At 43.9% G+C, this 16,147-nt stretch overlaps 1 protein-coding gene across 2 annotated transcripts in view; it reads right to left on the bottom strand.

Moving 5' to 3' along the window:
• mxd4 (MAX dimerization protein 4) overlaps positions 1–10,633 on the bottom strand; it is a 29,999-nt gene extending 19,366 nt beyond the window's left edge. Inside the window, exons 1-3 of one of the 2 annotated variants that reach the window (XM_064335152.1) lie at positions 10,307–10,627; positions 9,430–9,529; positions 6,048–6,077 (exon numbers count right to left, since the gene is read on the bottom strand). In XM_064335152.1, coding sequence (XP_064191222.1) covers positions 6,048–6,077; positions 9,430–9,529; positions 10,307–10,370 — 194 coding nt within the window. In that variant the 5' untranslated portion in view covers positions 10,371–10,627. Of the gene's footprint in view, positions 1–6,047; positions 6,078–9,429; positions 9,530–10,306 lie in introns of both variants that reach the window. The other variant, XM_064335153.1, reaches the window with a different exon arrangement.
• Positions 10,634–16,147: the final 5,514 nt, after the last annotated feature.

Below are 16,147 nucleotides of genomic sequence, written 5' to 3'. Positions count from 1 at the left end.
TACCCACTGCACGGCCAGCATTGCATTCCAGAACAGTGGCGGAGATACATGTATGGCCTTTTAACATGGCTTCCCCCAGGCTTTGCACCCCCTTTCCCATCAGCTGTGAAAGCCAGGCCCTGTACCCTATCCATTTCTGGCCTGGCTACGAGCAGGAGGGAGAGGTGAGGCGAGGATCCCTCACAGTTACGCTGTCAGTCAATATCAAAGCTATCGAAAAGGAACAGATACCGCAGAAGACTTTGATCAATGCTCTGTGAAATCTGGTGAGCAATTTAGCTGCAAACCGCACACTCAGACTGTCATGTCTGTCGCAACTGTCTGTGCTGATCAAACATTAATTCATCCATTATTCTCCATGTGTTACATCTTGGCTCTAGCCCTTACCAACATTTATCATATAAAACAAGTAAAGCATCAGTATTCTTTTTGTACACCCCTTTACGAGAACGAATACATAATATAGTCACAGTAATTAGTAATATTGGCACATGGTTAGCCAAAACAAATGTTGACAACCATAAAAATTCCTTTTCCTGTGTATATAACTCCAAAGCAAAATTTTCCTTATGCTTTGGTGTGATATAAATAGTGCAGTTCATGTCACCATTTCTATATATTCTATTACAAGCCCGATGTCGGTGAGGCCCAGATACTACCTCCACAAGATCCAGTCTGGTCAGAGGAAAAGAGTCGACAGAACACATGCTAAACCTCAACGCCACCTTCAAATCTGCAGCAGTCTCCTCTTATCAGGTCTTCCCTCAGAAAGACAACTTGATATTTTGCAGAATGCAACTGCAGGATGCAAACTGCCTGGTCTTGCATTATCCAGGTCAACTAAAGCCTCTGGAGAATAGCATCCTGCTGCAGACCTTTCTCTTTATGTTACAGCTCTCCCCTTCAGAGTGCAGACAGTTTGGGGCGAACAAAGGATTTTTGTGTTTTTTTTTCTGGCCGTAGATAGAGACAGAAAAACTAGGGTAAAAATGCTTGGCAGTGAGGATGGAGCAGACAGACAGACAGACGGGGCCCTCTGAGAGGCTGTTTCAATCACCACCCGCCACCCCATGCATTTCCCCCAGTGCAGACCTGCTGGCTCAGCTGAGATGTCAGCCCTTCAAAAGCAGATGCGGTCTCCAGAGCATGAGAAAGAGGACCAAGAGCGGTCGGCTTGGTGCAATAACCACATGACTTGCCGCTCTCGTGACCCCAAAAGTTGCAGAGGAAGGAGCAAGCACCCGTGCTCGCACCTGCACGGTCTGGTTTCTGTCCAGCTGTGCCGAGATCTCTGCCCACGCAACTGCCAGAGCCCTCTGCCCTTCTGTGTGCCAGCCGCCACCTCATCCCCACATGCCTGCCTGCGGAGGGCTACAGGTTTCACATTCCCTCCATCAATGAAACCACACCCAAAGGTGGCGGCTACCTCTGGTAGAAACATCACTGCAGAAACCCCAGGACACCACTAACCTCCCACCCCCACTCTTACCAAGTGTTCTCTGCAAATACGGGGAGCTACGACAAACACCACAAACAATTCAGGTTTCAAAACTTCCTTCAAAATTTATTCCAAATTTTCAGGTAAACAAGACTTTGTGATTTTGACATTAGGAGGACAAGGGAACAATAATAAGAAAGGTAAATATGTACACAAGTGCAAAAGTACAAACAAATCTGGGGAATTGCCAAGCAACACAGCTCCAGCAGAACAGATTCTTGATGTGTGCACTGAATAATGGTCATGGGAATCCATTCATGAATTGCAGCTTGGAAACGTCAAATAAGCCCCTTCCCTTGCAGACAGGCAAAGTTCAGGGACATATTCCGCTGGTCCCCTTTGCTGACGCTTTCCGGCATATCCTCAGAGGTCCTGGATAAATATGCATCGGCTTCTTCCCCTCCTGTCCCATGATCGACCTGTCACCTGGTTTCCCAATGGCACCTCTCTTGAGATATCCCTGAACATGAATTATGCCACTGAATGTATGTTGTCCTTCCCAATGGGTGTACTGTATCACCTACTTCTTCCTGTGGTATCACCATGGTGATAAATCTGCCACTGTAGATTTTCACACAGCTTCCACAGGACAGAAAATGGAATCTCCTTCTGCCTGGAACCTGTTCCAAGCCAAGCTTCCTTATTTTGTGACCTCTAACCCAAAGAACTAACCACCTGATTGGCTACCAGTTCAAGAGAACATCAAATTTGAAAGAGTCTTTCACCATGATAAAAGAGATGGTTCTCTCAGTCATACTGTAAACTGCTGCAAAATACGGCTAGTGATAAAGGCATATGAGACAAACAGTCCTGGACCTTCAAAGACTGAAAGGGTGAAAGGCACATCAGATCTCTGCTCCAACCTCTGGTTGGCTGTTTGAGAGTGATGTGGGTGGCCTTTGAATTTAGACCAATGCCATTGCTGCAGGAACAGACATAGCGCCCTCCCACTCCAGCTCCTCTTCAAAGAGCCGTCCCCCCCCGTGGGACCACAAGCTGACCCTGTACTGGGGACAGAGACGGACACAAAAAGCAGGGGTCGAATAAAGACTCTATTGAGTCTGCAGAGACACCACAGCGGGGAGAGTCCTAACAGGGTAGAATGGAACCGCATGTTCAAAAGCAGCACACCACCCCAGCTGCCTCTTCCAAACACAACTCTTGCTCCTCATGTTTTCACGTGTTTCTTTGGGTCACTATGGGATCTCACCCAAGTACGGCCCACCCCAAACCTTTTAACTTGACCGCTGGCAAAGATGGAAATAAATTATATGAATAAACCATCATTTGCCTATGAAGAAAGAGTGCAGGTACTGCATGCTCAGTGGTGGCAGCGTAGTATAATGGGTTAAGAGCTGGTCTGGCTCTGCTTCAGTATATTCCCAGCTGTATAAATGGATGCAATGCAGATGCGATGTAAAAGTTGTGTAAGTTGCTCTGGATAAGAGTGTCTGCTAAATGCCTGTAATGTAATGTACTGTAATGCTCCCAACCAGTGCCCAGGGTCGACCGATGGGGAACCATTTCAGGTCTTGTTCAGCAAAGAATCCCTGCGAAGGTGAGGTAGGGGCAGGTTCTGCTGGTGGCTTGTAGCAAAAGCTGGCGGAGAGACTGAAAGTGCTGAATAATGAATGAGGAAGGAAGAGGATGCCAAGAGCCACCGCAGAGTGGCGGCAGCTCGGATGCTGATGTGATGTTTCTCAGAAGAAGCTAGGCTTCAAGTAAAGGCAAATAGGCAATGCAAAAAAACCATAAACCAAAGAATTACTGAGAACGAAACCATGGTCGTCTTATCAGGCAACCACACTGAGCTCCAGCGCTGTCTTTAAGCAGGGAGGCATGACGGGGGCACCCAAGGGCATACCCTTGCACTGTCACTACCTACAAGGGAGGCGCAAACTCAAAGAGAAAAACGAAAACTTTCTGGGGAGTTCAAAAGAGCGTGCGCTCTCTGTGACAGAACAGGGATTGGCAGGGATCAGAAAGGTCAAGTTTATGAGTGGACACTCAGTGGCCGCGCTCATATAAAGCCTGGCAAATGATGGTAACACACATACCGGTTTAAAACTCTTGAGCGGCATTAGGGCTGCCCAGACCAGGAGAACAACCATTTTAAGTGGGTTTTAAGGAATCAGCAGGTTCGGTTTTAAGGGCTCATTCCCAATACCTAGAAGCCATAACAATGGAACCTTTTTGCCGTTCGTAAAGCACTTGCATTTGTGTTTTCTGTCTGATTAAGAGGAGTCAGTCACCAAGATGAGACAGATAACCGTCAAAGTATCCGATGGCGAAGAAAACAGCTCACTTGATCTATGGGTTTCAACGTGGTCTCGACCTGCAAGCCTGTACCGCTCTATCCTCTTTAGGCTGTCACAGCCTGAGGTCTGTGCCTCACTTTTTCTTCCCTGGGCTTTGTGAATAGAAAAAGGAGAAGGATGAAAAAAACAAAAACTAGATCCAAGATGTTTTTGAAAGTGAAGGAGTGCAGCCAGAGTTGAGGGCACTGTAACTGGAGCTCTGGCCTGATCTGATTGGCCGGCTCCTGCCCTCATTTGCACGCCGGGCCGTGGTGTGGGAGCGGTGTGGGGCTGCCGCTCTGGAACCATTAGTCAGCGCTATTCCACGCTGTGCCTGGGAAGACCTCATGACCACTCCTCCTCTTCCTCCTCATCCCTCACATCACCCTCTGCCTCCCTCCTTTAAAATCCCCCTTATTTATTTTCTTCATTTGGGGAGGGCCGCAAAATAAACAAACCCTTAATATCTGGACTACCACAACTAATTTTTATGAATCAGGGGAGGGGGGGGGGAAGCCATCTACACAATGGCGTCCAAGGTGTTTTTCCACCTTTTCCAAAGCCCCGAATTTGCGCCGGCTGGTAGATTTCCACAAACCACGGCCTATTTTCGGAAGCCAGTGACACCACCGGCCGTCAGGCCCATGAGGTAAGCTGTTTACAGGCACTCCCACGTTTCGGAGGGGAACAGGAAATCCTGGGTGCAGGCGGTGGCACTTCTCTTTCTGTAATGAGCGGTGGGGTGGCAGCAATCGCACGTCCTGCCAGACTGTGCACTGAAGCACCCGGGCAGAAGACTGTGGTGTGGCCGGCTGCTCTCAGACCTGAGGAACATGTTCTCACACGTCCCTCCTGGCGCCACAGCCTGCAATTACTTTATTACTCACCGGCATGTGACTAACAAATCAGACCCGGTGCGAGTGACCCTTTCTCACGTGCACGCATGCCACCGCTCACATGTGCGCTCACAGACACAAATGCCGTGTGCACAGACAGGCGCGCTGCTGCACTCACGCACGCCGCTGCTCATGCACTGACACACATACACACATACACACACAGAGAACACACACACACTACATCGTACAAATCGCACTTCTGGTCATACTGCTGCTGACCTTCTAATCCTGATACAGGGGGATATGATTAATGGACAGAAAGCTTCCAGCTTGAATCTCCTAAGAGATTACGGCCACAGATGAAAAGTCATTTGTACGGACAATTATTCTTTCATTTAATCAGCCGAACAGCAATAGCCTCCTCGCAGAGAGACCATTTCCACATAAGAGGGCTTAAGCTGTACGTTAGTCAATCGGCAGTATAGAACATAAAAGGTGAAGAGAGTCACGCACCTCTTACCTGCTGCAATCTGTCACATATTCAGCTACAGAACAGTGAGATTAGTGCACGTGAGGATTCTACCAGCCTCCATCTCTAGGCCCAGATATGCTGGGCCATCAGTGGCCCCTGGCAGCTCTCGTTAAAAGCAGTGTGTGAAACCGACTCGTCCCCTCGAAGGGACCCTCAAGCTGCTGTATCGTGGTCTCAATGACAGCAAAGGGAGGACAAAGCTTCACTAGTCCCAAAAACGGGGCACATCCAGTTATCGGCGAATTGCTGGCGGGCGATCAAAGTCTGCTGAGGTTGACGCAAGTCAGCGACTGACAGCCTGTATTCGCTTGCGCCCAGTTTTGGACTCTGCGAAGCCTCGCCCTCCCCATTGCCAGACGGCTCGAGGGAGCCTCCGAGAGACGAAGTGCGTGTTAGGCCGAGCCGAGCTCCGTTCCTAAGTTCAGGGGCCTGTCACTAAAAGGACCCGACAGAAACGCCAAGCCTGGCCGTGTCTTCCCACCCTCCAGTGCTCAGGCACACGGGATTACCACATTGAGGACAGGATCCCCCTGCCTTACAAGGCAAGATGTTTCAAGTTCAAAAAAGGGGAAAAAAAGAAAAAAAATCTAATAAAGTAAAAGGTTCTTTGAAATGAGATTACTAAAAGAACTCTGCACAGCACGTGGAAGAGTTGATGAAACTTTAGGCCGGGGGGGGGGTAGCACCAGACGAGGGAGGGTATTTGCCGTTCCAGGGGCTTGTTACCATTCCGCCACGTCTCTAAAGCGCAAACATCTTCAGACATACATCAAGTTCATCTATTTTTTTAAAAATCTGAACGAGAAACTCAAATCCCATCGACGTTACGACGCTCGCCATCGAGTAAACGCGTGCGTCCGAAAAGCCCTCGGGCCGCTTACCTGTGTTTCTCCAGCTCGTTGTGTGATGACCTGAAAGAGCAAACAGATAAAAACATTTGTTAAACAATCCAGACTTCGCAAGCAGGGCTGGAATAAGCATGAGAGACGTCGCTATGGAGACGAAGTAGAGGAAGGAGCGCGTGGAAAACGTTAGGAACATTTTGGAAAACGTTAAAAGGAGCCAGAGCATGGCATTCCCACACAGCATGAGGTCTACTTTCCCATTGTTGAAAAACAGAAGGAAAGATGAAGGCTCGGGGGAGGGGAGGGGCGGGGTCATATATATATATATTTTGGCTTTTCTGCAAGGCCTCTTTCCTGTGTGTAGTAAGAAAAGGCTTTGTCTTCTAGGAAAACAAACAGATGATCTGTGCCTCTCTGCTCTCCCTCCCAGCCTGCCTCTAAATGCTTGTTTTGCAGAGTGCCGTGCACTGAAAGCACATGCGGCGATGAGACAGGACGGCACAGAAAAAGTCAAACTGCACTGAACGTGCACTGCCAGGCTGGCTGACTTATACAGAAACACAGGCAAACACAGCATCTCATCTGACCCGGTAAGTGGCTGAGCGTTTGGCTGCTTTGGTTTAAGGAGTGAAGTCTGAGTGTTCATCCCCCCCCCCCCCCTCTGTAATGTACAAAGCTACCAATGAGACAAGAAGGCAAAGCTCAGACCATGTGTTAAAGAACCCAAACTCCTGGGCAGCAACGCTGTAGGCGTTACATAAAATAGCACGCGGGCCCATACGACCATTCGTTTATATAACCCTGTGGAGGAAGCAGGGGGAGGGCGGGGGAGTCCACAGTCCTGCTGCAGTGCTGCTCAGGCAATGCAAAGGAACCCCACGCAGAAACACAACACCCAGAAGTGTGTGTGCCCCAAGGGTCACGCGTGTCCGCATGTAGGATGACTGTCCTGCACCAGAAACACACTACAGTCATACCGAGGATGCCAAATGGATCAAAATTGCAATGAACGGAGAAAATGCAGACAGCGGTGCAGATGCAATGACACACCGTGACACATTTAATGACGCACAGTCAAAAACCCTAAATGTAGCCGTGCAGGCCCAAGCAAGCCATTTGTGAAATAACTGCTAAAAAAATGCCCTCTGCAGTGTCAGGCGATACAGTGGAGAGACACTGCAGGGCCCGGCATTAGAAGCGTCCCATCCTCCTTTACAGGAATGGCACGTTTGCGAGCACGGCAGTGTTTATTAGAGTGCGTGCCCGTGAGAGTCGCAGGCCATGTGCAGTTGGCACCCCAAGACCGTATAAGCTGGTGCTGACAGCACTTTCATCACGAGACAAAATTGGGAAAGGAAACGCATTTATCTCCCAGGGTTATTGGCAGAGGGAAGTAGTTTTATTCAAATGCGTGCAAATGGAGGACGTGCAGCAAAGACCTCTGGGGGGAAAATAGGGCAAGGAGGGACCATCTAAAGGCACAAACCTCCATTTCACACATGAAAATATAACAGCAGCACCCATTAGCCAACCTGTTAGCTTAGACGCTGAAGAAAATATCAGAAATAGTTGCTAATAGGCCACAAATCCTGAAAAAATCCTCAGCTTCACTTCTTTATCAGTTAAACAAATAATACATGTCGGCCTACAGTTCAAATCATATGATGCACAGACACCACAAATACTGTTTATGTCAGAAAAATAACAGTAACAAAACTAAATATTGGGAATGCACACAACAGTTTGAGAATGCCCATAGTGACCTTGAAGTTTCACAATCACAACCATGCTTCATTCACTGGGCTGTTGTGTTGCAACACTGTACACATACACATTACATAAGATAAAGAGGTGGCTAAGCCGAAAATAAATATAAAGAAATAAGGCATATGCTGCTTAAAAATCACTGGCCTCGTGAAATAACTGCTTTCAAGAACAAGTGAGCTCATCTGTAACAACATCATTCTGTAAAACATGGCAGTGTTAGGGGGAAAAAGCTAATCTGACTGCACACTGATCAGCAGAAATATTATGTATTTTATATATATATCAAAGGAGAGATGAGAATCTGATAGAGGATTTTTAGTAGGCTTTCACTTCTCGGTGTCTAACTTAACTCTTCTATTGGTATCTTCCCCTTTTTTTAGTATGAGGAGAATTTGAACCTGGCACTTGACCGTTGACCAAAACGGGAGGGAAACTCAAGCTAGTCAGCATGTTCTGGAGTAAAACATGAACCAAAGTCAGGGACCATTCAGTTCTGTGTGCACTATTTTACCTTGGCCCAACAACCTGAGGACCAAAACCCAATCAAGTATGCCAGAGTGCTAGGGTATTTTCACCGTTCAGACGATGGCATTTTCTCTTCTTTCAGTTATCTCTGATTTGCCATGTGATGAACACATATGAATTAAATGTTAATTCTAAGTGGCACAGACTGATTGCTTGCGAACTGAGAATTTGACACATTCAACATGATGTAAAGACAAAAACAAGCCAACTATGAGCCAAATCCAATGATTATACCAGTCATTTGACATGACTGTATACACAGTCTATCACTTAAGTAGACATAACTGGAATGGTTTGCGTAAATATAGGGCAGATATATTCTCAGTTAATGCACACATTTCCATAACTATCCTGCAGCACCCAAATGACATAGATTACACAGGCTTCGCTAACAACACTTCTCATAAAGCAGCTGCACTTTTTTTCTGCGCACTGCAGATTATTTCCTCATGAGCTAATAAAACCTGTGGGTTTCGGCGCACCAAACAATAGCCAAGGCTACATTGCGTACGTGTTAACCAGCCAATAACCCCCAGGAAAAGCCTGGCCGGTTTGCAACTGGCAATGACTAACAACCGATAGGAGGACAGTGGTGTTTGTGTGTGATTAAAATAGGACGCAACAGGGGGCATTTGTCAAAATGAGTAACGACGTTAGTCGATCAGCGCTCCACCAGTTCGCTAACTTAGATTCGTTTACACATTTGTATTAATCCATGTAATCTGTTATTTCAATAGTCGAACGCTAACTGTAGCTAAGCTAACTAGTACTACACGGAGTGCCTTATGCAGCAAGCGTTATAGTTTCTATGTTTCCGTAGTGGAGAAGTTTTGCCAACGTTGCAACGTGATGAAATGCTTCAGTGTTATCAAAGCTATGCAAACATATATGATAGAATGGTGTGGGAAGGGGGTTAGCAAAGCTGGCTCGTTAGATTTTTCAGGAAAACAGGCGACGGTGGAGAAAGCGCAGAGAAGGAAAGTTGATGCTGTACGCGTGGCAGTGTTTATGCGAGATCAAAACAGAGAGCCAAGCCCAACAAGAAAAATGGCGTTTATAATATGAGTGACAGTGGGTATAGGAGAACAGAAACTACTATCGTACAATCAACACTCAGAATATTTACCTATTGTTCTGCGTTTTTCTTGAAAGTGGCGAAGCTTTCGTTTTCTTTCTGGAAAAGTCGCTATTGTACGGTAAAACCGATGCGTAACCATGTTCTGCTTCTATTGACAAAGTAAACAAAATTATTGTTAATTTCTATTAACCAACTGAGCCACATTTTATTAGCTAAAATGCCTGGCACACGTTACAGAAATAATATTCTAGAGCGTGCTTACTTTAAAATTACGTGGATAACTGTGTTTGCGCTATAGGCTAACTAACAATAAAACAAATAACCTTGGGAGCAAAATAAGTGATATAACATTCAAGCATCTACAGACTGTGTTTGTCGCTAAATTAATTAGGCTAGTTATGATTTAGGTTAACTAGCGAGATAACATTAGTTTTGGATATGCGAGCTAGCTAGGCTAGTCGTTGTCTTATAAAATTTAACTCGGTCACGTTAGTTAAATTTTACAAGAGGGTAAGTTACCAAGAGAGCCAAACCATTTGATGCCATGATTTATTGGACAACATACATATTGACACATCAAGCTTGGGTCCATACTTGGCTAGTGTACCCTACTGTGTGGATAACAAAACGACTAGATAACGTTACCGAGGTTTCCATGTTTCTTTACCTCTCAGCTCAGCGTTATTAACTGCTTAGTTTTTTTTTGGGATAATGTTAACCAACCACAGTGAAATTAATTCTAGATGGCTAAGGCTGCTAGTGACATCATACTTGCACGATATCTACGACTGTCTTGTTAGACACGTTCTTCAGAATTACATATTGAATGCGAAACTGCTGTTATTTCTAACACAATAATCGCATTTAAAATTTCTGAAAATAAAATCGTAGCAAATTGTTGCAAGTGAGTTTGGCAGGGAAATACCTCTGTCTCTTCTTTCCAAGTATTCAGCAGCCTCCAGAAGAATTAGAAGAGAATTAAGTTCCATTCTTATTGCCCTTATTTAGAAAACAATATATTATATACAGAAAAATATAATGTATATAAAAAATAATTCTTCAAAATAATAAACTACACTCGGGTTCGATCGCTATGAACTGCTCAGTTCGGAATCTTGGGGACTCCCAGCCAAATTCATATCAACTGCACCTCAACAAAAATGTACTTGTCGAGCGACGGTTTTACTAGCCAATAAGAACACAGGTTTCTCTCCCAAAGGTTGCTCTTTAAAGACTTTTTAAACCAATGGCGAGTGGCTGCATTTTGGGGTTTACATGAGAATGTTGGTAGAATGTTGATACATGCGAAGTGAGTCCTGATTGGTTAGACTGTGATAGTAACAATTTAGAAGCAATACCCTAGCAACAGCACGTGTGACCAGCCCCGTAATCGTTCATTGGCTTGACGTGTACATTGCTTGTGTATGATTGGGCAAATGGGAAATGGGCGTGCCCTTGTGTCAACTGAAACATGAACTTGACGTTGTCAGTAGGGTTGCCATTTGGGGCGGTCCACAAGTTGTGTATGCGTGTGTGTGTTCTTAGTGACAACAATAACTTGCAGAAAATCACCATTTTCAAATAAAAAAAATGATGTTCTAAATACTAAAATGACTGATTAATTATTTCTTAATGCTCACACCTGTATTTTCATAGCTGTATTTTCAGATTGCCTTATCACTCAACGTGGAGCTGGTTTTTCAATGTGATTATTGATTTGTTGAAAAAATTAAAATAAAGATGACAGAAAGGTGTAATCAATGTGCTTTTGAGGAAGTTATTTAACTCTGACACGCTTTATGTTTCTTGCACAACGAGAACTAGATGTACAGATGATATCTCCATTGCATATTGATTTCATCATTCTTCAGCAAGAAATAAATGCTAAGTACAGAAATTCCCGACATGCAGTGAAACACAAAGATTTACACTAAGATTTAGCAAAGCTCATCGGTAGCTTTAAAATATGTGGGAAAAGTATATATTTGCAACTCAAAGGGGGAATTAGAGAGGTACCTGGCAACCTTACTTGCTACGGGAGGAAAGACCTAATGCTAAACTCAAGATAAGGGATAACCATGCAGAGGAAATCATAGCGTACGAATTGTAAGTGTGTGTACAGGTGAATTATTTGAATAAGAATAGCCTAATACAATTTCAATAATGCTTACTTTGGAAGGTCGTTAGCTGTATGCATTTAAAGCTGACCTTTTTAGCTAGAGCAGTTGTGCAGTTCTGAACGCATTGCACAGGGCAGCTTATTTGCAACAGTGTCGGGAAATAAAAGCAATGTGGTTGCGTGACCTGCATTACTGCCGGGGAAGTTGCATGTTGAAGGACGTTATTTTCATTACAATCTATAAACAATGTCCTCACTAGGAAATGGAAAGTAAAACCTATCAAAAAGTGATGAATGGCATTACAGCGGATGCTTATTTGAGAATTTATTTTTCGGATTTCCCTCTTATGGTCACAAATACCATACTTTCTAATCCCATTAGTAGCTATGTTTAGGTTGGTATTGCCAGGTAAACATATTGTGTCTGTATGTACAGTATATTATGATAATGAAATCTACATGAAATCGTGTTCATAATCTTGTAACAGTGTTATGCATGGCAGAAAAATGGCTGTGTCATTATTTCCAAAGGAGAGGTGTACAGAGTTGCAGTGGATGTTAATACTCAGCCTCCCATCCCAATGGTTGTTGGAAGCTAAAGACCTGAAGATTCTAAATTATTTTAAAGGATTTTTACAATAAATAAATCACATTGGATCTACACACATTTTTGAAACTATACATGATGGATGTTATGCTCCCCCTTGCCAAACTTTTATGATGTAGAAAAATCATTGTATAGTTTTGTAATTGCATTCTTTATTTTCTGCCCTGCAGTTATTTAGAGTCAGTGGTAGTCTAGTGCATGTTTTCAAATTCCTGGTCATAGCAAGTAGAGGCTGAAAGCAGCAGACAGCTGTAATCAGATGCAATGTCCTCATTATGTAGCACTTGTGTGCACTCCGTGGTTAGATGTTTGTTGCTGTTTTTCCAGTGCCAGAATCAGTAAACACCCAGTTAATGAAATTAAGTGTCCTAAACAACCAATAAACATATTTTACTCCAGTCAGCCCTGGGGAAAAAAACTACATTTATTTTTCTGAACCAGCTTGCAGTTTAATTCTTATTAGACGTGTGTGTGTGTGTGTGTGGGTGTGTGTGTGTGAGAAAGAGAGAGAGAGAGAGAGAGAGAGAGAGAGGGAGGGAGGGAGAGATGATGTGTATATGCTTTTTGATGTTTTGACTTGAAATTGGATTGGATTTGAAATAACGGTAAAGTGCAGGCTGACTGGCCATTCACCTGTCCTGAATCCAAATGGAAGTGTTTTGCTTGCTGAAGACAACCCTGAAGATGGCTGCAATGCAGGCATAGCAGAGCATGACCTGAGAAGATACGTAGCATCTGGTGATGTCTGTGGGTGACCGACTTCAAGCAGTCATCTATTGCAAAGTATTTGAGATTATGTTAATTTGTCTAATTACTTTTGTTCCCCTAAAATGGGGGGGAAATGAATAAAGGACTGCAATCCCTACAGGAATTAGCCAATATGGACGGAGCTACCTTCAAATTAAAGCTGACAGTCTGCACTTAAACTTCATTTTAATTTATTTTAAACCCAACCTGCTGGACTGCACTGCCAAAACAACAAAATTGGGTCACTAACCCAATATTTTTGCATTTATCTGTATGTTAGGTTCCTCTGTATGTACAGTATATTATGATAATGGAATCTACATGAAATCGTGTTCATAATCTTGTAACAGTGTTATGCATGGCAGAAAAATGGCTGTGTCATTATTTCCAAAGGAGAGGTGTACAGAGTTGCAGTGGATGTTAATACTCAGCCTCCCATCCCAATGGTTGTTGGAAGCTAAAGACCTGAAGATTCTAAATTATTTTAAAGGATTTTTACAATAAATAAATCACATTGGATCTACACACATTTTTGAAACTATACATGATGGATGTTATGCTCCCCCTTGCCAAACTTTTATGATGTAGAAAAAACATTGTATAGTTTTGTAATTGCATTCTTTATTTTCTGCCCTGCAGTTATTTAGAGTCATTGGTAGTCTAGTGCATGTTTTCAAATTCCTGGTCATAGCAAGTAGAGGCTGAAAGCAGCAGACAGCTGTAATCAGATGCAATGTCCTCATTATGTAGCACTTGTGTGCACTCCGTGGTTAGATGTTTGTTGCTGTTTTTCCAGTGCCAGAATCAGTAAACACCCAGTTAATGAAATTAAGTGTCCTAAACAACCAATAAACATATTTTACTCCAGACAGCCCTGGGGAAAAAAAACTACATTTATTTTTCTGAACCAGCTTGCAGTTCAATTCTTATTAGACGTGTGTGTGTGTGTGTGGGTGTGTGTGTGTGAGAAAGAGAGAGAGAGAGAGAGAGAGAGAGAGAGGGAGGGAGGGAGAGATGATGTGTATATGCTTTTTGATAATTTTTCTTTAAATTGGATTGGATTTGAAATAACGGTAAAGTGCAGGCTGACTGGCCATTCACCTGTCCTGAATCCAAATGGAAGTGTTTTGCTTGCTGAAGACAACCCTGAAGATGGCTGCAATGCAGGCATAGCAGAGCATGACCTGAGAAGATACGTAGCATCTGGTGATGTCTGTGGGTGACCGACTTCAAGCAGTCATCTATTGCAAAGTATTTGAGATTATGTTAATTTGTCTAATTACTTTTGTTCCCCTAAAATGGGGGGGGGAAATGAATAAAGGACTGCAATCCCTACAGGAATTAGCCAATATGGATGGAGCTACCTTCAAATTAAAGCTGACAGTCTGCACTTAAACTTCATTTTAATTTATTTTAAACCCAACCTGCTGGACTGCACTGCCAAAACAACAAAATTGGGTCACTAACCCAATATTTTTGCATTTATCTGTATGTTAGGTTCCTTGTTATGAGCTCGGTACAATCTGGCCAAGGTGAGATATATTATTCTGTATTAAACAGCCGACGGGTCTGCTTGGACAGGGTGTAACACAAATGCAGTTCTCCTTGGAGCTCTTCTGCGTGCTTCCTCTTACTCTCACACTGTTTTGATGACTAACGGCTCTCAGACTGCAGATGGTCGCTCTATTCTTAGGCCTGTGCTAAATGCTGTGCTCCCAGAGCAGGTCTGATGAGGTACGGGCCCTGTCAAAATCATGTATTATTCAAATTCTACCTTGAAGCCACGTTTCATTTTTAAATATGCTACTGTACTCGTAAAATGGTGGGAGCTGGGCAGCAGTAGGGCATGCATTGTTTTGACACAGGAGGAGGGTACGACCAGGGGGTGGGAGGGGGGAGGGGGCAGGCAGGGAGCATTTCTGGTCTCACTTTCCTGTGAAACTTACACGCTTGTGTGATTGTGACTGTTCTGGTGACCGGTTGAATCTTACGCATGCAAGCTTTTCCATCTACTTCGTCGAGATATTAATAACCTGGCATCAATTTTCACTTTAAGGGCTGCAGCTCCCATCTGAAAGCACCATGAAAAATGAACACAGGGCAGTGAAACTGAAGCGGCTTTCATAATAGGAGCAGCATGTTGCTCGTCCTTGGATCTGAGCGAGGAAGGACACGTTTCTTTTTTCCCTGCATGATCATCCTGGGCAGAAGCTCTGTAGTATCTACATGCATAGTTTCTGTGATAATTATAGTCTAGTTGCGTAAGTGATATGTGTTGTCTTTGCAGTAGGCGTACAGTGCGGTTGTGTCATTTCCCAGTCAGTCTCACCAAACACTGCCTGCCCTGCGCCTGCACCAAGATAACAAAGGTCACGACTCCCATGTAAAGAACAGACTGTGAGATCCCGATCTTTGTTTGAAGTGCCCAGACTCGATCTTTCTGTGAATCTGTTTGAAGCTCGATGATATCATTTTGATTTGCTACTGAAGATATGCTTGAGGAAGCCGCCTTTAACAAAGGAAGGATCAATGTGATCTGTTGGTATGGGCCCAGAGCTATTCAGAGAGTCAGGAACCCTGCCAGTGAAAATAGATTTTGAAGACCCATTTGCAATAACTCACTTATCTTATTAATCGAGGCAATCCTGAACATTTATCAAGATTTAAATATTTGGTATGCTGAGTGCCGTGAACAGTCATTGTCCAAGGGGCTGAAGCCAGATTTTCTATGAGGGTTTTTAGAGAAGGGGAAGCATCAAAACCTAATGGAAAATAAAAGGAGCACAAACTTTTTTCCTAAATTATTCTTCAAAGGAACTATATCAGTGCTGTTGCCACTGATCACTAATTTAGATTTATTTCAATTTTATTCCCTGTAGTCTTAAATTGTCTCGTCTGATATTGTGGTGAACATCATCTGATTTTTTTGGTCTTCTTCCAACTGGCTCATTTCCATAGAGATTTATAGCTTATTTTGTTTCTTAGTATGACACATCGGATGGTTCTGTGGATGTGCATGTCATGTGGCATCACAGACGTGACGCCTGAACAGAAACAAGACCAGCAGCCCTTTGATTCCTGACAGGAGTCTCCTCCCCTCTTTGAATTCCACACCAGATGCTGAAGACAAAACCTTCTCCCCCCTCTAAGTTTCTCTTTAAATTATAATTATCTGCACGTGCTCTGAAGTTGCACATCAGCTTCCTATCTCTCAGGGTTTATAACCAGCTGGCCTTATTTACCTCTTACTTTTTACCTCAGCCCCTCCTTCTCTGCCCATTGTGATGTCAGGA

The sequence above is a fragment of the Anguilla rostrata genome, chromosome 5, assembly GCF_018555375.3.
Source record: "Anguilla rostrata isolate EN2019 chromosome 5, ASM1855537v3, whole genome shotgun sequence".
NCBI classification, from domain to species: domain Eukaryota; kingdom Metazoa; phylum Chordata; class Actinopteri; order Anguilliformes; family Anguillidae; genus Anguilla; species Anguilla rostrata.
Note: the sequence above shows the minus strand (reverse complement) of the source record. Positions and strands in the feature narration are given on the sequence as shown.